Here is a 21,121-nt window from a genome sequence, read left to right as displayed (position 1 = left end):
TGATTCCATTTATAAATTTTTCTTTCTTTATAAAAGTTATGTTTTTCTCTTGATTGATCACGTTGTATTTTTAGAACAAAAACTTAAATGGTAGTGTTGCCTTTGAATATTATTTAATTCCTGACTATTAGGGAAATGGTTTGGGTATTTCTTCATTCCCGATGTTAGTTTTTTGATGTTAGGTATATATATGTGCATGCGTGTGTGTGTGTGTGTGTGTGTGTGTGAATATATATATATTCCCAGAAGTCATGTGGGAATGAACGTGTATATATATGTTCATTTATATATATATATAAATTCCTATTGCCTAGTGACATGATATATGTATGTGTGTATATGTATCATGTCATGTGGGAATAACATATATATATATACATTTTTTTTTTGAGACAGAATCTCGCTTTGTCACCCAGGCTGGAGTGCAGTGGCACGATCTTGGCTCACTGCAACCTCTGACTCCTGGGTTCAAGCGATTCTTGTGCCTCATCCACCCGAATAGCTGGGATTACAGGCACCCACCACTACACCCGACTAAGTTTTGTATTTTTAGTAAAGATGGAGTTTCACCATGTTGGCCAGGCTAGTCTTGAACTCCTGACTTTAAGTGATCTGCCTGCCTTGGCCTCCCAAAGTGCTGGGATTACAGGTGTGAGCCACTGTGCCTGGTATATCTAATCATGTCTACTCATATGGCACTGTGGGCCAAGTATTATTTTAAGCACTTTATATATGATGATGGACCACATTGTAGTAGTCCTATAAGATCATAATGAGACTGAAAAATTCCTATTGCCTAGGGACATCGTAGCCGTCATAATGTAGTGCAACACACTCACGTGTTTGTGGCGTTGTGGGTGTAAACAAACTTACTGCTCTGCCAGCAAGTACATTACTGTATGTACATTACTGTACATAAAAGTGTACAGTAATGTCCTAGGCCTTCGCATTCACTCACTATTCACTCACTGACTCACCCAGAGCAACTTCCAGTCCTGCAAGCTCCATTCATGGTAAGTGCCCTATTACAGGTGTATCATTTTTTATCTTTGATTCTGTATTTTTACAGTATCATTTCTATATTTAGATATATAAGTACTTCCCATTGTGTTATAGTTGCCTACAGTAGTCAGTATAGTAACATGCTGTGTGAATTTGTAGCCTAGGAACAATAGGTATACCATACAGCCTAAGTGAGTAGCAGGCTCTACCATCTAGGTTTGTGTAAGTACGCTCTGTGACTATCACACAGTGAAGGAATTGCCTAATGATGCATTTCTCAAAATGTATGCAGATTGTCAAGTGATGCATGACTGTGATTCGTTTAAGGTCACACAACTAGAGACAGAGCTGAACTTGAATCCAAGAATTCTAGTTTCAGAATTGTTTTCAGTCACTTTGTTATGCTGCTTCTGTTTTTATGATGACACTGGCTTTTGGTTAGTTTTTAAAAAAATTTTGGCTTTCTGTTTTTCTGTTTCTTTTTCCTTTTTCTTGTTTTTGAGACAGAGTCTTGCTCTGCCACCCAGACTCGAGTGCACTGGTGCTCCTGGACTTAAGCCATCCTCCCATCTCAGCCTCCTGAGTAACTGGACTACGGGCACGAGCTACCATGCCTGTACAATCTTTGTATTTTTTATAGAGATGGGGTTTCGCCATGTTGCCCAGGCTGGTCTTGAACTCCTGGGCTCAAGTGATCTGTCTGTCTCAGCCTCTCATAGTGCTGGGATTCCCGGCATGAGCCACCACGCTTGACCTGGTTTTCTGTTTCTCTGTCTACAAATATTATCATTTTATGTGCCTGTTTCTACCTGAAAAGTGAAAAAAAAATTTTTTAATTTTTTTCTAGTTTTTGGCTATATGTCCATAATCTAAAGAAAGCATCAATCTCTTCCCACTTTTTAGGAATTTCTTTTTTTAAAATTGGAAATAAGTTATTTTTATCATGTCTTTTAGGCAGGTGATTATGTATATTTTTTTCTTCTTTTAAATACTAATGCGGCCAGATGCGGTGGCTCATGCCTGTAATTCCAGCACTCTGGGAGGCCCAGGCAGGCAGATAGCTTGAGCCCAGGAGTTCAAGACCAGCCTGGGAATGGTGGTGCATGCCTGTAGTCCCAGCTACTTGGGAGGCTGAGGTGGGAGTACCACTTGAGCCTGGGAGGTTGAGGCTGCAGTGAGCCATGATCACACCCTGCCCTCCAGCCTGGGTGACAGAGCAAGACCCTGTCTCATAAAGAAAAAAATAATAATATGTGGGTTATATTGTTAGATTTCCTGATAATGATCAGTACTAATTGCTGGAATGAATTAATCTGGTTTTTTGGTGTTCTATTCCTTTTGTTTGGATTATATTTGCTAAACTTTAGTTAGAAATCTTGCACTGATATTCATAAGTGAAATTGCTCTATTTTATTTTCCTGTGCCATCTTTGTTCAGTTTGGTATTAATGTTATTCTGAATTAAAAAAAAAAGAATGTAAAAATTTTCTTCTTTCTCTATTTCTGGAATACTACAAATAGAATTTTTAAATATTTGGGAGATTTCGTCTATAAAACCATCTGGATGTGGCACTATTGGAGAGGTAGCCCTTGGACTATTTGGACTATTTTTAAGTTCTTCCTATACTTACTGGTATATCTAATCATGTCCACTCTTTTTCTTTCTCTCTTAAGATAAAGTTTGGTAATTTGTGTATTTCTAGAAAATTATTTACTTCATCCAGATTTTCCAATTTATTTGTGCATGCAAAGAAGTGTGAAGCCCTCATACTTCTAATTTGCTGTAGTTATATTTGTTTGTAACTATTTATCATAGTGAAATATTAGAAACAATCTCAAATGTCTAACAATAAGAGATTGGTTAAGTAAGTCAGTCCCTTAAAATGGAATATTATGTATCCAATAAAATTATGTTAGAAAAGCAATATTTAAAAAAGAATATTTATTAAAGGCCAGGCACAGTGGCTCACACCTGTAATCCCAGCACTTTGGGAGGCCAAGGCAGGTGGATCACGAGATCAGGAGTTCGAGACCAGCCTGGCCAGCAAGGTGCAACCCCATCTCTACTAAAAATACAAAAAATTAGCCGGGCATGGTGGAGTGCACCTGTAATCCCAGCTGCTTGGGAGGCTGAGGCAGGAGAATTGCTTGAACCTGGGAGGCGGAGGTTGCTGCGAGCTGAGATTGCACCACTGCACTCCAACCTGGGCGACACAGTGAGACTCTGTCTCAAAAAAAAAAAAAAAGAATATTTATTGACATAGATAAGTATTAATAGTATGCTTCAGAGTTACAAATTCTATGAATAAGTCTTCATTTTGAAAAAGTCCCTATATATAGATAAGCTTAGAAAAATGTTTAGAACGCCATACATCAAAATGTTAATGGTGATAATTTCCACTGGGGGGGTGTGGGATCCTGGACTTTATATACATATACTTTTTATATACATGCACTTTTTATATACATATACTTTTTATATACATATACTTTATATATATATATATATACACTTTATACTTTTTTTTCTTTTTGAGATGGAATCTCACTCTGTTGCCCAGGCTGGAGTGCAATGGCGCAATCTAGCTCACTGCAACCTCTGCCTCCTGGGTTCAAGCCATTCTCCCTGAATCAGCCTCCCAAGTAGCTGGGATTATAGGTGTCTGCCACCATGCCCAGCTAATTTTTTGTATTTTTAGTAGAGATGGGGTTTTGCCATGTTGGCTAGGCTGGTCTCAAACTCCTGACCTCAGCTGATCCACCCACCTTGGCCTCCCAAAGTTCTGGGATTACAGGCGTGAGCCACCGTGCCCAGCCGATTTTTATATTTTATATACTTTCTGTATTGAAAGAAATTTTTTAATGGAATGCTTCACGCATTTGCATGTCATACTTGCACAGGGATCATGCTAGTCTCTGTATCGTTCCAATTTTAGTATATGTGCTGTCAAAGTGAGCATGACGGAATGTTTCACATATCAGACAAAGAAACAAACTTGTTTTCATTTTGGAAAAAAGAGAAACCCTCACCATTTTCATTGAATTTATTGCATAGTTAAGAAACGCCAGTGATGTGCATGGCTAAGTTTATCATTTTTGATATTCTGACTTGCTGTGTAGGCTCTACACGTATTTTGATGGTTAGTTATCATCCTCAGTGGTTAAGAATTTCTAAAGATAACGTTTTGGTTCTAAGATGATCTTTCAATGGATCAACTAAAATGCAGAACTTAGATTAAAATGTGCCGTAATGCCTATCAAAGAACCCTCTAAGGATTTACATAGGAAACTCCATATAAAACCATTTAGATTGCCTTGAAAATTAGTAATCATCTGGATTATTAGACTGAGAATGTAGAAAGTTAATTTAGAGGAGAGTGCTTGCTGCATTTTCCCAAAGAACTGTTATTTAAAAGATCTTCACTTCTTTTTCCTTCTCTAATAACTGCTCCCTCTGCCCGCTGACACCTTCCTCCTCCTCCACCCCCGTGTCACCACATGGCCTCGGTTTCTCACGGCTGTGCCTGCTCCTTTCTGAGCTCACACACCCCTTCTTATTTATCCTTCAGTCTTCTTTGGGACTCTAGAATCTGGGCCATGTGCCAACTGACATTGTATTTTTATCTCAAAGTTATAAAGCCACAGGAATTGGGAATTCCACTAAAAACACTAGCAAATTATGAACTTTGATGCTGCTGAGGAAAAGGGTGTTTTTTGTTTTTTGTTTTTTCTTTTAGACACGGTCTTTCTCTGTCACTTAGGCTGGAGTGCAGTCGTTCAACCACGGCCCGCTGCAGTCTTGAACTGCTGGGCTCAAGTGATCTTCCCACCTCAGTCTCCGGAGTAGCTTAGACTACAGGTGTGTGCCATCATGCCAAGCTATTTTTTTTTTTTAATTTTTCACAGAGGCAGAGTCTCACTATGTTGCCCAGACTGGTCTCAAACTCCTAGACTCAAGTGATCCTCATGCCTTAACCTCCCAAAGTGTTGGATTATAGGCATAAGCCCCCGCACCTGGCCTATTTTTAAACTTTTTTATGTATATCTTTTAGAGATGGGATCTTGCTCTGTTGCCCAGACTGGAGTGCAGTGGTATGATCATAGCTCAGTGCAGCCTCGAACTCTGGACTCACGTGATCCTTCCGCTTCAGCCTCCCATGTAGCTGGGATTACAGGCATGAGGCATTGCACCTGGTCTCCTTGCTTTAAAAAGTTTTTTTTTGGGGGGGTAAAATACACATAATATAAAATTTACCATTTAACCATATATAAGTGAACAATTTAGCACCACTAAGTACATTCACAATGTTGTATAACCATCACCACTATCCATTTCCAGTACTTTATCATCATCCCAAATGGAAACTTTGTACCCTTTAAACACTAACTCCTCATTCCCTCTCCCTCTAGACTCTGGTAACCTCTATCTGCTTTCTGTCACTAGGAATTTGCCTACTCTACGCACTTCATCTATGTGGAATCATAATATTTGTCTTTTTACATCTGGCTTCTTTTGCTTAGCATGTTTTCAAGGTTTACTCATGTTGTAGCACGTATCAGAATGTGATTCCTTTTTAAGGCTGAATAATATTCCACTGTATGGATGGATCACATTTTATCCATTCATCTCTTGGTGCAGCCTCTCTGCTTTCTGCTTATCAAGCTCCTTTTCATGTTTCAAGTTTCACTTTAAATGTCACCTCTGGGGTCAGGCGCGGTGGCTCATGTCTGTAATCCCAGCACTTTGGGAGGCCGAGGATGGTGGATCACGAGGTCAGGAGATCAAGACCGTCCTGGCTAACATGGTGAAACCCCGTCTCTACTAAAAACAAAAAAAATTAGCTGGACGTGGTGGTGGGCGCCTGTAGTCCCAGCTAATTGGGAGGCTGAGGCAGGAGAATGGTGTGAACCTGGGAGGTGGAGCTTGCAGTGAGCCAAGATTGTACCACTGCACTGCAGCCTGGGTGACAGAGCAAGACTCCGTCTCAAAAAAAAAAAAAAAAGTCACCTCTGTCATTACTCTCTTTCTTAGTACCCAGTAAGTAAGTATATTATTTATGATTGATTTCATGGCTTTCATTAGTCTCCCCTACTGGACTGTAAATCGGGGAGCTCAGCGACCATACAGCCTTCTTTAGCAGTATCTCACCAGGACATAACACAGTGCCTGGCATACTCAAGGCCTGTAGAAGCACCTTGAGGTCCCCTCAAAAGGTGCTGCAGATGATGGCAGTCACTGTGGAATGGGCTCCTTAACTGCCATTCCAGCTTATCATGTGGCTGAGCCTTGTAGAAACCCTTGCCCCCTTTTTTGTTTTGTCCCCAAGCTTAATGTCCTTTCCCAGTTCCGAACCTCCTTGCTTTGTCTTCTAGGCCTTCATGCTTGCTTCTCTCTTGGCATGACATCTCTAGGCTTTGATAAAGCAGAAACAGAGACCTTGGGGCTGACTCTTGGTTTCCCCCATTACCTCTGTGTATGGCCCTTATAGGGTGGATGGCCCAGCATGGTGGGCTGATTACAGAAGCAGAATTTCTCCTTTGAGTTGGTCAACAGGGTGGGACATGGTTTCCAAAGTCCATTAATAGCAGAGCCTGATTCTGTAGAGGTGGCCAGCACTTTAACATGTGTAAGGTTAATAGATTGGTATTATTTCCCATTTCACAGAGGAGTTTAAGGACCAGGATAAGGAAGTCACTTACTGTAATGCACGAGCTTATGCACCAAGATGAGAGCCTGACACACTTTTCTAGAAGGCAGCCCCAGTCAGCATACCCTGGAGATGGGAGGTGATGATAAAAAAACTGGAGGGCGCTAGGAGAGGGGTGCCGAGACAAACACACCTTCACGCACAGTGTGGTCTAGGACCTGGCCAGAAGGGTATTCATTGTTGCCGAGTCAACTCTTCGTCTTTTGAGATTTTTCTTAGTAGGGCCTGATTTATCTCTACAAAAGTGGAAAGAGTTTGAAAAAGCTTTGACATAAATTGTACCACAATTTAGTGCATTCAAATGAAGAGTGGCAGATAAGCTTCATTATATGGCTGCCTGTGGAGTCTTAGTGCTGGTGTGAAAAGGATCCTGAGACCACATCCAGACTTAGCACAGACCAATGCTGTGATTGACTAATGATGCCACCATGGCTGAGGGAGGAGTGAGTGAGGGCACATTTACCTTGTGTATAGGATCTGTGTTCCAGGTGATAGGATGTTTGCTCATTTGAAATACATTTTCTGGACTGGGCATGGTGGCTTACACCTATAATCCTAGCACTTTGGGAGGCCAGGAAAGGAAGATTGCTTGAGGCCAGGAGTTCAAGACCAGCCTGGAAAACATAGTGAGACCTTGTCTCTGCAAAAAAATAAAAAATTGTCTGGGTGTGATGGCATGCACCTATAGTCCCAGTTGCTCAGGAGGCTGAGGTAGGAGGATCGCTTGAGCCCAGGAGTTCAAGATTACAGTGAGCTGTGATCATGCCACTGTACTCCAGCGTCGGCAACAGGGGAAGATCCTGTCTCTAAAAACTTTTAAAAAATAGATGAATAAAAATTAAAAATAATTAAATACATTTTCTGGCACCTCACAATATACTGATCTTTTAACACATTTTTTAGAACTGCATTGACTTATCCATTGCATGCAGCAGTTCTGCTGGGTTACACTTTTGCCAAGTAAATGCCATTAAAATATGTCTCCATATTTGTAAATGGTTGAAGTCATTTGAGTGTGCTGAATGAGTGATGCCATTGGTTATAAGGCTGCCAATAGTCGGGATGGTACATGAGCTTTTGGCTCAGAAAGACCCGTGTAAGTTTTGTCTTAGCCACTAACTAGTTGTGCAACGACTCTGAACCTCTCTAAACTCCAGTTTCCTTTCGTGGAAGGGAATAAAATGGTGTTTATCCCTTAGAGCTATTGTGAAGATTTAATGGGATAATGAATAAAGCCCTTGGCCTTGTGCATAATGCAGAATAGGTGTGGCTCAATGTCACGGTCATGAATAAGTGGGCCATTTTCTAGTGAGGAGTGGCAGGTCTCCTTATCAAAAATGTAAGATCTTTCTGAAACTTCTTACTATAAAATGAGAAAGTCTAAAGTTCTTCAGTTTTAACTTTACCTTATTTATTTGTTTTCCATTCAGACATTCTATTTACAACTAGAACATTAGAATGAAGAGTTTTAATGTTATATTTTGATAAAAAGAAATATTCATATGCAGCTCAAAGCATCAATAAACATTATTGTTACTTCTGCAAATGGAAGATCCTTACAAGAGATCTGCTAAGCCCTTTTTTTCTCCTAACATTCATGCTTTTATGCACCCTACCACCTCCTCTGCAGTTTCTGAAGTGGTTAGATTCCAGTTGTTTCCATACTGGACACTATTTATTGATGATAAGTGTTATGTGAAAAGGAAAATTTTCTTTTTCCTCCAAATGAGCTTTCTCTATGAATACGATCTGAAGAAAATATATTTTTAGTCAAGGCTAAAGTTCATGGAAGAATTTAGAATACAAAATGCATCAAAAAGTAATCTGTTTTTCTTTCTATTGCCTTAAGAGCAAGTAGACTTTTGGGTACTAATGAGCTCATTAGAGCAGTTAATAAACTACTCTTGAGAATGTGCTCCATACTATAACCCTCCCATTTTTCTTTTATGCTTGCAGTAACATTTTCTTTTCTTTTCTTTTTTGAGACCGAGTTTGCTCTTGTCGCCCAGGCTGGAGTACAATGGCACAAACTTGATTCACTGCAACCTCCGCCTTTTGGGTTCAAGTGATTCTCCTGCCTCAGCCTCCCGAGTAGCTGGGATTACCGGCGCCTGCCTCCACACCTGGCTAATTTTTGTATTTTTAGTAGAGATGGGATTTCACCACGTTGGCCAGGCTGGTCTCAAATTCCTGGCCTCAGGTGATCCTCCTGCCTCGGCCTCCCAAAGTGCTGGGATTACAGGGGTGAGCCACTGTGCCTGGCCACATTTTTTTTTTTTTAAATAATTTCAACTTTTATTTTAGATTCAGGGGGCACATGTGCAAGTTTGTTACAAGGGTATATTGCGTGATGCTGAGATTTGGGATATGAATGATCCTGTCACCTATGTAGTGAGCATGGTACCCAACAGTTAGTGTTTCAACCCCCTTCCTCCCTCCTCCCTCTATTTGTCCCCCATGTCTATTGTTCCCACCTTTATGTCCATGAATACCCAATGTTTAGCTCCCACTTATGTGAGAGAACATGTGGTATTTGATTGTCTGTTCATGCATTAATATGCTTAGAATATTAGAATTTTCTGTTCCTGCCTTAATATGCTTAGGATATTAGAAGTGGCTTCCAGCTGCATCTATGTTGCTGCAAAGGACATGATTTTTTTTTATGGTTGTGTAGTATTCCATGGTGTACATGTACCACATTTTCTTTATCCATTCCACCATTGATGGGCATCTAGGTTGATTCCATGTCTTTGCTATTGTGAATAGTGCAGCGATTAACATACAAGTGCATGCATCCTTTTGATTGAATGATTTATTTTCTTTTGGATATACACCCAGTAATGGGATTGCTGGGTTGAATGGTAGTTCTGTTTTAAGCTCTTTGGAAAGGAATTTGGAGATTTCTCACGGTGACTGAACTAATTTACGTTCCCACTGACAGTGTATAACCATTCCCTTTTCTCTGTAGCCTTACCAGCATCTGTTGTTTTTTGACTTTTTAATGACAGCCATTCTGACTGGTGTGAGATGGAATCTCATTGTGGTTTTGATTTGCATTTCTCTGATGATAAGTGATGTGGAGCATTTTTTCATATGTTTCTTGATTGCTTGTGTGTCTTCTTTTGAGACATGTCTGTTCATGTCTTTTGCCCACTTTTTAATGGAGTTATTTGTTGTTTGCTTGTTGAATTGTTTAAGTTCCTTATAGATTCTGGATATTAGACCTTTGTCAGATGCACAGGTTGCGAATATTTTATCCCGTTCTGTAGGCTATCAATTTCCTCTGTTGATAGTTTGTTTTGCTGTACAGGCTCCTTAGTTTAATTAGGTCCCGCTTGTCAACTTTTGTTTTTGTTGCAATTCCTATTGAGGACTTAATAATAAACTATTTCCCAAGGCTGATGTCCAGAATGGTGTTTTGTAGTTTTTCTTCCAGCATTCTTACAGTTTGCACTCTTATATTTAGGTCTTTAATCCATCTTGAATTAATTTTTATATATGGTGAAAAGTAGGGGTCCAGTTTCATTCTTCTGCATATGGCCAGCCAGCTAGCCCAGCACCATTTATTGCACAGGGAGTCCTTTCCCCAGTGCTTGTCATTGTTGACTTTTCTTGTGGAAGATGTGGCTTCATTTCTGGGTTCTCTATTCTGTTCCATTGGCCTCTTGGCCTATGTGTCTGTTTTTGTACCAGTACTATGCTGTTTTGGTTACTGTAGACTTATAGTGTAGTTTGAAGTCTGGTAATGCAATGCCCCTGGCTTTGTCTTTTTTTTTCAGACATGAGGTCTCAGTTGTGTTGCCCAGGATGGAGTGTGGTGGTGCAATCACGGCTCAGTGCACCCTCAAATTCTTGGGCCTAAGACATCTTCCTGCCTCTGTCTCCCGAGTAGCTGGGACTACAGGCATGGGTCACCATGCTTGGCTAATTAACATAAACTTTTTTCTTTTTTTTTCTTTTTTAAGAAACAGTGTCTTAACATGTTGCCCAGGCTGGTCTTGAACTGCTGGGCTCAAGTGATCCTCATGCCTTGGCCTTCCAAAGTACTAGGATTATAGGAGTGAGCTACTGCGCCCAGCCTTGTTCTTTCTGCTGTATAACATTTTCTAAGTTCAACTTGCTAGATATTGAGACATTAGATTCCAACCTCCATCATGAGTGATATGTGTAATTTAGTGCCCAAGGGATCCTGGAATGAGGGGCCAACCTCAACAGTCAGATTCATAGTTATATGCAGACATGCTGCAAGATGCATGAAACTTTGTTGAAGATTCCTTAGACCATGTTACTTACATGGGAACATCACAAAGATTAATGTTTAAAATAATGTTTGTAATTCAAAGGACTGCAGGGGATATTTAAAAATACAGGGTATATGCATAGCCCAGGAAGAGCTTACCATTTAGTGGGGGAGAGAACACTTTCACAGATGAAACAAATGAAGAAACTATAGGTATCGCGCTGAATTATCTGATTTGGAACGTAAGCATTGTGCAGACCCTGGTGTTAATGTGCCTGGACTGTTTAGACCCTTACAACCTACCACATTCCACTAATTTCCAACTGATGTGCTAGCCTTCTGATCGGATTCCAAGGCACGCTAGAGACTTATTTCTGTTATTGTTGGGTAAAGATGAAAACTGACTCGAATGTGATTTTCTTCAGTTTTTAGCACCTGCTTCTGCTCTTTTGCAAAGCTTTACATATAGCACTGCTTATTTTTCTGGGGAGATTTTATTTTGGGGTCAGTATCAGTAAGTGGAATGGGTCCATCATTCATTCCTCTAGCAGATGGCAAAAAGTCTGCCTGAATTTATTGGCATTGTTGGTCACTTTTTTTCTTTCTCAGCTTGTTATTTATTGATCTCTAAACAGTCTTAGATGGAGCCTTTATATTACTAGATTCTTTCTGTCATCAATCTATGTTATTGTGCTGATGTGTATAATAAACGGCAGCCAATATGGGTGACATTTGTGATACAGTCAGTTGTTGATTAGATGCCGTAAGTTGCCTGTACCTTTCATCAAAGAAATTTCCTTCTGGACTATTTCCTTGGTAGAATATGAAAGCTGGCCCTGTGGATAAACATTTTTATCTTCAAGATATGAGATATAAGTTATATTATAAATGTGGCCCTTGAAACCAGCACAATACATTCTCCCCCACTCCTCTGGGAGTCCTATTTTGAAGCTCATTATTTGAAAAAATCACAGACAATGGGAGAGTAAGGGAAAATTCCCAGCCATGCTCATAATTAGTTGACTGTATTTCTGATGCAGATGCAAACGTTGTTACTTAATAACGTAATTAGCCAGAAAAACATGTGCTTTAATGAATGCCCCTATGCATATGCAATGCAAATTTGTGCTGCTTATTTTTTCTTCCTTGGGAGTATAAACTGCTTTTAAATGTTTATTTCCTTGTGATAGTACGAGTTTTGGGGTCTTTTAATGTATGAAATAGGATTATATTTTTATTTCCCACTGTGGCCTCTGTTGGATTGATTTTTGAGTATTTCTTAGTAGGAACTACCTACTTTCTTGGATGCCATTTGGTCTGAGCAGAAGTGGCAGTAGTTGGGAATATCTGTGACGGGGTCATGTTCTAGGCAAGCCCCAGGCCAGACTCTAATGTCATATATAGGGTTAAACATCAGGCCCAAGAAGGTTTCAGGGAGTCACAGAGCTACAGAGAGACATCTATTTCCAGCAGTCCTCTTGTTCTTGGAAAGTTGTTGGAGACAAGATTGGGCAGGAGGCGTTGTCATCGAACCCTTCCAGACTGACTTGAATGCTTATTCAGGCAACCTTTTCTCTTTAGGTTTTAGCCAACCTATAAGGTTAAAGAACCGAGTCAGGGCCTAGGTGGAGCCTAGGTGAAGCTTTGTGGTGAAGCTGCCCAGGTTTACTGGACCTGGACTTTGAGGTCACACAAACCACAGTTTGAATATCAGCTCTTTTACGAGTGATGTGACTTTGAATGTGACGTAAGCTCTTAGGGCCTCCATCTTCCTATCTGTACACTATATGAGAAAACCCCACCTACCTTGGAGGATTTTCTTTTTTGTTTTTGTTTTTTCGGGACAGGGTCTCTGTCACTTAGGTTGGAGTGCAGTAGTGTGATCTTGGCTCACTGCAGCTTGCACCTCCTGGGCTCAAGTGATTCTCCCACCTCAGCCTCCCGAGTAGCTAGGACTACAGGCACAAGCCACCAATGCCTGGCTAGTTATTGTATTTTTATTTTGATTTTAAAAATTTTTTTGTAGAGATGGGGTTTTGCCATGGTGCGCAGGCTAATCTTGAATTCCTGAACTCAGAGTGATCTGCCCTCCTCAGCTTCCCAAAGTGCTGGGATTACAGGCATAAGCCACCTCACCTGGCTACTTTGTAGGATTTTCTGTTGGAATAAATAAGGTATTGTGTATCTAGTAGACTACCTTGTGTTTGGGAGTATTTCAATGAATGCTATATTCTCTCTCTTTCTCTCTCTCTTTCTTCCCTTCCCTTCCCTTCCCTACCTTTCCTTCCTTCCTTCCCTTTCCTTCCTTCTCTTTCCTTCCTTCCCCTTCCTTCCTTCCTTCCTTCCTTCCTTCCTTCCTTCCTTCCTTCCTTCCTTCCTTCCTTCCTTCCTTCCTTCCTTCCCTTCTTCCTTTCTTTTCCTTTCCTTTTCCTTTCTTTTCTTCCTTTTTCTTTCATTCCTTTCTTTTCTTTCTTTCTTTTCCTTCCTTCTCCTTTCCTTCTCCTTTCCCTCTCTCCTCCCTCTCCTTTCCTTCTCCTCTCCCTCTCCCTCTCCTTTCCCTCTCTTCTACCCTCCCCTCCCCTCCCCTCCCCTCTCCTATCCTTCTTTAATTTCTGAGATGGAGCCTCACTCTATTGCCCAAGCCGGAGTGTAGTGGTGCAATCTTGGCTCACTGTAACCTCTGCCTCCTAGGTTTGAGCGATCCTCCTTCCTCAGCCTCCCAGATAGCTGGGATTACAAGTATGCGCCACCACACCTGACTGATTTTTATATTTTTAGTAGAGATGGAGTTTCAGCATGTTTGCCAGGCTGGTCTTGAACTCCTGGGCTGAAGCAATCCTCCTGCCTTGGCCTCTGAAAGTGTTGGGATTACAGGCGTGAGCCACCATGCCTGGCTGAATGCTATTATTATTAAAATTATTGAGGCCTGAATAACTTTCTTATAATTCCCTGCCACAAGATTGATACTGGTTTTTGTGGGGTTTTTTCTCAGCTCTCATGTACTTGGTGTTTGGTGCATGTGAATTACCTGTGTTGGATAATAAATATAGAAGTAATATAGTAATATAATAAACATAGAAGTATAGAATATGTCTGTCCTGTTATTTGGACGTAGGATCTAGTGATGTCTGGTTTCTTCCTGAGGGGCTGGTGGCATATCATAGCAGCATTTATTGCATCTTGAACTGTGATAAAGTAGTAGCAAGCTATCAATGAACAATGGTGTAAAACATATGTTTTTAAGTGGGCCTTGCGGAGGTACAAGAATTGTAAGACAAAAACTCTGTCCTTGAGGAACTGTCCATATATTTGGGGAGATAGGTATGTATTCATAAAAAGACACTAAATCCGCGAGGCATGAAATAAAGGTCATATGAACAGTATAGATAATACTTGTATAAGAATAGATAATACTCGGCTGGGTGATGGCTCACGCCTGTAATCCCAGCACTTTGGGAGGGCGAAGTGGGCAGATTTCATGAGCCCAGGAGTTTGAGGCCAGCCTGGGCAACATGGTGAAATCCCATATTTACAAAAAATACAAAATTTAGCCATATGTGGTGGTGTACGTGTGAGGTCCCAGCTACTTGGGAGGTTGAGCTGGGAGGAGCACTTGAGCCCAGGAGGTCGAAGCTGTGGTGAGCTGTGATTGTGCCACTGCACTCCAGCCTTGGTGACAGGAGTAAGGCCCTGTCTCAAAACAAAACAAAAATCCCAAAACAACAGAAAGAATAGATAATACTCTATACTTCCTATATCTCTAAGTAATAGTCTCTAGGTAATAGTCTTGATTCCACCCCGCTTCTCACCCTCACATCCAAACTATCACCACGAACATTCAGTTCTGCTTCCAGAATACATCGCAAATCCATCTCTTCCTTCCATTTCCATCCCCTCTGAAGTCCATCCAAGAAGTCCATCTCTCGATTGAACTACTGCTGTAGACCCCTGGCTGATGTCTTTTTTTTTATTCCTATTCTTCTCCCAACCTTTCTCTACCTAACAGCCGAAGTGGTCTTTTAAAAACCTAAATCAGATTTTTCATTCCCATACTTAAAACCCAACAAGAGCTTCCATTGCTTTTAAAATAAAGCCCAAGATATTTAAGGCCCTGTGTCGTTTGGCTCTGCTTTTTTCTCCGTCTTCATCTCATGCCGGTCTCCCTCTCACTAACTAGGCTCCTGCCACACAGGTTGCTTTTCCCTTTTTGGAACCCACCAAGAGCTTTCTTACCTCAGGGTCTTTGCATTGGTGCTTTCATTTGATTGAAATATTCTTCCTTCGGTCCCAAACATTGCTGGCTCATTGCCATCCTTCAGGTCCTAATGTATGTATTATTTCTTCAGAGAGTTCAGATCATTCTGACTACTACTCTATTTAAAAAGTTTTTCTAGGAGGATCACTTGAGGTCAGGAGTTTGAGATTAACCTGGCCAACATGATGAAACTCTTGTCTCTTCTAAAAATACTAAATTCGCTGGGTATGGTTGCAGGCACCTGTAATCCCAGCTACTCAGGAGGCTGAGGCAGGAGAATTGCTTGAACCCAGGAGACGGAGGGTGCAGTGAACTAAGATTGCACCACTGCACTCCAGCCTGGGTGACAGAGTGAGACTTCATCTAAAAAAAAAAAAAAAAAAAAAAAAAAAAAAAAAAAAAAAAAAAAAAAAAAATTGTAGGCCGGGCATGGTGGCTTATACCTGTAATCCTAGTATTTTGGGAGGCTGAGGCAGTGGATCGCTTGAGCTCAGGAGTTCAAGACTAGCCTGGACAACATGGTGAAACCCCATCTCTACTAAAATTACAAAAAAATTAGCTGGGCATCGTGGCGCATGCCTGTAGTCCCAGCTACTTGGGAGGCTGAGGCATGAGAATCACTTGAATCTGGGAGGCAGAGGTTGCAATGAGCTGGGATCGTGCCACTGCACTCCAGCCTGGGCAACAGAGTGAGACTGTCTCAAAACAAACAAACAAACAAACAAAAACAAAAATAAACAAAAAACAAAAAAACGTTTTTTGAAGCTGAGGCCGGTAAGATCACTTAAGTTTGAGAGTACGAGACCAACCTGGGCAATATAGAGAGACCCTGTCTCTACAAAGAACTGAAAAATTAGCTGGGCATGGTGGTACATGCCTGTGGTCCCAACTCCTTGGGAGGCTGAGGTGGGAGGATTTCTTGAGCCCCGGAGGTCAAAGCTGCGGTGAACTGTGATGGCGCCACTGCACTCCAGCCTGGGCAGAGTTGGAACAACATTTTTCTTTTTCTTTTTGAGATGGAGTCTCACTCTGTTGCCCAGGCTGGAGTGCAGTAGCACGATCTCAGCTCACTGCAACCTCTGCCTCCTGGGTTCAAGTGATTCTTGTGCCTCAGTCTCCTGAGTAGCTGGGATTATAGGCGCACATGCCACCACGCCCAGGTAATTTTTGTATTTTTGGTAGAGATGAGGTTTTGCCATGTTGGCCAGGCTGGTCTCAAACTCCTGGTCTCAAGTGATCTGCCTGCCTCGGCCTCCCAAAGTGCTGGGATTACAGGTGTGAGCCACCATGCCCAGTCAACTTTCGAGAAGCTGTGGGTGTAGGGAAAAGAATACAACTGACATGTCTTCAACTCCTGGCCATCCCATAATTGCCTGTGTAACTTTGAACGTATCATTCAATCATTCTGAGCTGTCTTTGCCTGTACCGTGGGGAAAATAACCCTTAACATGGATGGGTATTATGAATAGTAATGCTTTATACTTAGGATCTGTTGGAATGCATATGATGACAAATGGTAGCCATTGGTACCAGGATTTCATTCAGATTCTCAGCTGAGGGTGTGCACCAAAATCAAATTTGGAGCTTTGTAGAAATTTGGATACCAAGAACCCAATTCAGTACTACTGAATCAGAAGAGTTATCTCTGGGTGGGTGTGGGACTGCAGTACGTGCATTTTTCTAAAGCTTCCCAGGGGATTCAGATGTATAGCTGTTAGAATCATGCATTTAATCCAAGCCATGCTGGAATCCTCTCTAAATGTCTCTTGCTGAGGGACTGTCCAACTTGAATAGCTCTGTTAATGGGGAACTCACAGAGCCACAGGTCCAAGCTGCTTCCTAATAGGGCATCCACCTGAGCCTTTGAGCCTTAATCCTTAGATAACAAGTTATTGATTTCTTATCAATTGGGTAATATTTGTTATTAATTTTTTAAAAAAATCTTGCAGTCCCAACCAAAGTCATCATGCCTTCCATTATTCTTGGTCACATCCAAGATGGAAGCCAATCTAGTTATCTTTTGTACTTTTATCCCTTTTGTGTTTGTGCTTCTCCCCTAATCCAATGACTTGCGTTGGGTTCCCTCCCAGACTTCTCCACTGAGCACTTTAACATTCCACCTTTAGTGTACACGAACCTATACCTCCAACCTCTTTAGCGACGGCCCCTCTACTTCCTGCTGTAACTGAACTCTGTCTTAAATCAGAAGATGTTTCAGGTGTCAACAATGTGACTAGGCAGTCTTATGAAACATTAACCATCTCTTTGGTTGGTTGCTTGTGTACACACAAATATATTCATTCTTGGAATGTCTTGGGCCATTAAATACACCTGAAGGTTTGATGCTGGGAAAACATGATGAGGGCCAAGGAGTCTTGTGTCTGGTGAATATGCATGAAAAGGGAACCAAAGCTCTGTGGGCAAACCTGGGACATGAGAGGTAGACAGGGTTGGAAATTAGATGAGATCCTGCTCTGGGAAACCTCCCTCCTAGAAATAACTCTGGGGTCCTGCACCAGACCAAGCATCCACAATGGAATGGAAAAGAGTGCAATTCCATTAAATCCACACATTCTGTATCAGAGGCTCATTTAAAAGAAGCCATCTATTTCTAAGGCCAAGGATGGCTGGTGGGGATATGGGAACAGATTATATGATTTTCTCTAGTTTGAATGCTGTTATCTCAATAAAAGGACTTCTGTTTAAAAAGCCTGGATGTCAGGAGGGCTTAATTTTCTTGACTTTCTACAGATTGGGGAGAAAATCACAAATCAGAATGAATGCCTTGTTTTCTTTTTTTTTTTGTCTCACCATAGAATAACAGATTTTTTTTTCTTTCTGTGTTTAGGTATAACTGGGACTATTGGTGACATTTGAAATTATTACAGCCGTCTTATTTTATATTTATTATACTTTTTCCATGAGCACTATCGCGTGATATGAAACATTAGTACGCTTTACTTCCTCCCTTCAACTCATTGCTCTGGTTTTATTGAAATAATTTAAAATTATATTTTTATTATTATTTTACATTGTTCAACGTTTAGTTCTAGAATCCTTTACTAATAGTTATGTCAAGCTCTACAATCACATTTAAATGATTATGGAGACATCCATACATCTTGCTGATTTCATTGTTCCATGGTGTTTTTTCTAAAACCTGTCTGTGCTGCACTTATTCTTACGATATTTGTTCTGATTCATCTTTTTAATTTTTTTTCCCAGAAAAGATACATGGGTTGATTTTTAAAAGTTCTGAAATATCTAAAAATGACTTTCTTGGGCTCTTAAGTGAAGTATAGTTTGACTGGGTCTAGAATGGTCATGTCATAATCTTTTACCTTTAGATAGTTCTCTGTAAATATTTGTCTTTTAGTAGTCAGTTGTAGGGAAAAAAAATTCATATCAATTTTGTAATTCCAAGTTTATCTCCTCCTGTGCAACTGACTTTTTTCTTTGAAAGGTGCATATAAGTTGAATCTTTAGGCGATAAATACTTTCTCCATTAATTTGCTTTAAAAAGTTCAGAGATTTTGAATATATTCTATTTAACAATCAATTGGCAATAATTGCTACAATTGCATTATCATCTACTCTGGGGTTGATGATCTGAAGATGCATAGGAAATGTACCAGAGAACTGTAATATTGAAAAGAATGCTAAGATATATTATTTCATAGATCAATGAATTCTTTATAAGTAAGTAATCTCATAATTTGACTATTCTCTATGTGTGCATGTTTAGAAATTTTATTAAATTCAGACATACTTATATTGGATTATTTGAAGGGGTTAGTGTTTTCCCTTTTCCTGTTTGAGTGGCCTCTATCACTATTAAATATTTATTTTAAAGATATGAATTGTAGGGTTGGAAGTCAGGGCTTATAACCAGTGCTGTGTTGGTTTCCAATGCAGAGATCGACTGTGGCAACCCTCCAGAAATGCGGCACGCCATCTTGGTAGGAAATCACAGCTCCAGCCTGGGCGGTGTGGCTCGCTATGTCTGTCAAGAGGGCTTTGAGAGCCCTGGAGGAAAGATCACTTCTGTTTGCACAGAGAAAGGCACCTGGAGAGAAAGCACTTTAACATGCACAGGTACAGATTCTGTTCTTCTGGGCTCCTGCTACCCAGGAACAAAACATCCAGTGGGAGCCGAGGGCCTAAAACTGTCTGATTGCTGCTTCACTCTACATACTGCATCCAGCTCTGCCATTTACCTGGTTGTGCACCTGGCTTTAGATTTGTCAGCTAAATCCTGAAGATTTAGAGGGTGGTTTGGAAAAATAAGTTGGATGGAAAATGTTATGCATCCATCTTTTGAGACTCACCTTAAATCGCTGTGATTCCTGTCCCCTCTGCTTGACTGGCTGAGCCATTTTTCTCCATGAACCATTTTCTCAGAGGGGCATACTCCTAACTTAACACCTGTTGACCGTCTTTCAGAGAAAAGGTGGTATGATGAAAAATGGCTTTTTAATGTTTATTGTGTTAACACACATAAAACATAAAATTTATCATCTAATATAGTTTCATTTCTTTTTTTTGAAATGGAGTCTTGCTTTGTCACCCAGGCTGGAGTGCACTAGCGCGATCTCAGCTCACTGCAACCTCCGCCTCCTGGGTTACAGTGATCAAGTGATTCTTGTGCCTCAGCCTCCTGAGTACCTGGGATTACAGGTGCCTGCCACCATGTCCAGCTAATTTTTGTATTTTAAGTAGAGACAGGGTTTCACCACGTTGCCCAGGCTGGTCTCCAACTCCAGGCCTCAAGCGATCTGCCTTCTTAGGCCTCCCAAAGTGCTGGGATTACAGGTGTGAGCCACCATGCCTGGCTTACCATCTAATATAGTTTGGATGTTTGTCTCCTCCATATCTCATGCCAAAATGTGGTCTTCAGTGTTGGAGGTGGGGCCTGGTGGGAAGTGTTTGGGTCATGGGGCCAGATCACTCAGGAATGGCTTTGTGTCCTCCCCTTGGTGATGAATTCTTGCTGTTAGTTCACATGAGAACTTTAAAAGTTAAAGTTGTTAAAGGGAGCCTGGCACCTCCTTCTCTCTCTTTGGTTCCCTGTCTTGCCGTTTGACATGCCTGCTCCCTCTTCACCTTTTGCCATGATCATCAACTTCCCAAGGCCCTCACCAGAAGCAGATGCTGGTGCCATGCTTCCTGTACAGCCTACAGAACCATGAGCCAGATAAACCTCTTTTCTTTATAAATTACCTGGTCTCAGGTATTCCTTTATAGCAACATGAAACTGATGAATACACCATCTGAACTATTTTTAAGTGTGCAGTTCAGTAGTGTTTTTTTATGTATACTCATGTTGTTGCACAACCAATCTCCAGAACTTTCTCATCTTGCAGAACTGAAACTTTATACCCATTAAACAACAACTCCCCATTTGCCCCTCCCCACAGCCCTGGAATGTCACCCTTCTACTTTCTGTCTCTTGTGAATTTGACTACTGTAGGTATCTCATATGGTACTTGTCCATTTGAGACTGGCTTATTTCACTAAGCATAATGTCTTTAAGATACATCCATGTTGTAACATGTGTCAACATTTCCTTTCTTAAGGCTAATAGTCCATTATATGAGTATCCCACATTTTGTTTATCCATTCATCTGTTGATGGACACTTGGGTATGTTCCATCTTTCGGCTATGATGAATAATGCTGCTATGAAATGTGTGTACAAATATCTCTTTGAGACCCTGTTTTCAATTCTTTTGGATATATACACAGAAGTGGAATTGCTGGTGAAAACAAGTTTTGAAGCCTGGTGCAGTGGCTCATGCCTGTAATCTCTGCACTTTGGGAGGCTGAGGCAGGTAGATCACTTGAGGTCAGGAGTTCAAGACCAGCCTGGCCAACATGGCAAAACCCTATGTCTACTAAAAATACAAAAATTAGCTGGG

The 21,121-nt window shown here is 40.9% G+C and overlaps 1 protein-coding gene and 1 non-coding gene across 6 annotated transcripts in view; one reads left to right on the top strand and one right to left on the bottom strand.

The window, feature by feature from the left end:
• The window catches only part of SUSD1 (sushi domain containing 1), a 143,982-nt gene that overhangs the window by 31,557 nt on the left and 91,304 nt on the right, over window positions 1–21,121 (top strand). For all 5 annotated transcript variants that reach the window (XM_030919053.1, XM_030919056.1, XM_030919055.1 and 2 more), the window contains exon 6: window positions 19,120–19,299. In XM_030919053.1, coding sequence (XP_030774913.1) covers window positions 19,120–19,299 — 180 coding nt within the window. The remainder of the gene's footprint in view (window positions 1–19,119; window positions 19,300–21,121) is intronic.
• Window positions 3,852–3,961, bottom strand: LOC115894049. Its single transcript, XR_004054105.1, has one exon. It is a non-coding gene; the product is annotated as a U6 spliceosomal RNA (small nuclear RNA).

Source organism: Rhinopithecus roxellana, chromosome 16 (assembly GCF_007565055.1).
Source record: "Rhinopithecus roxellana isolate Shanxi Qingling chromosome 16, ASM756505v1, whole genome shotgun sequence".
NCBI classification, from domain to species: Eukaryota; Metazoa; Chordata; class Mammalia; order Primates; family Cercopithecidae; genus Rhinopithecus; species Rhinopithecus roxellana.
The sequence above is the reverse complement of the archived record's forward strand: the minus strand, read 5'-3'. Positions and strand labels throughout refer to the sequence as shown.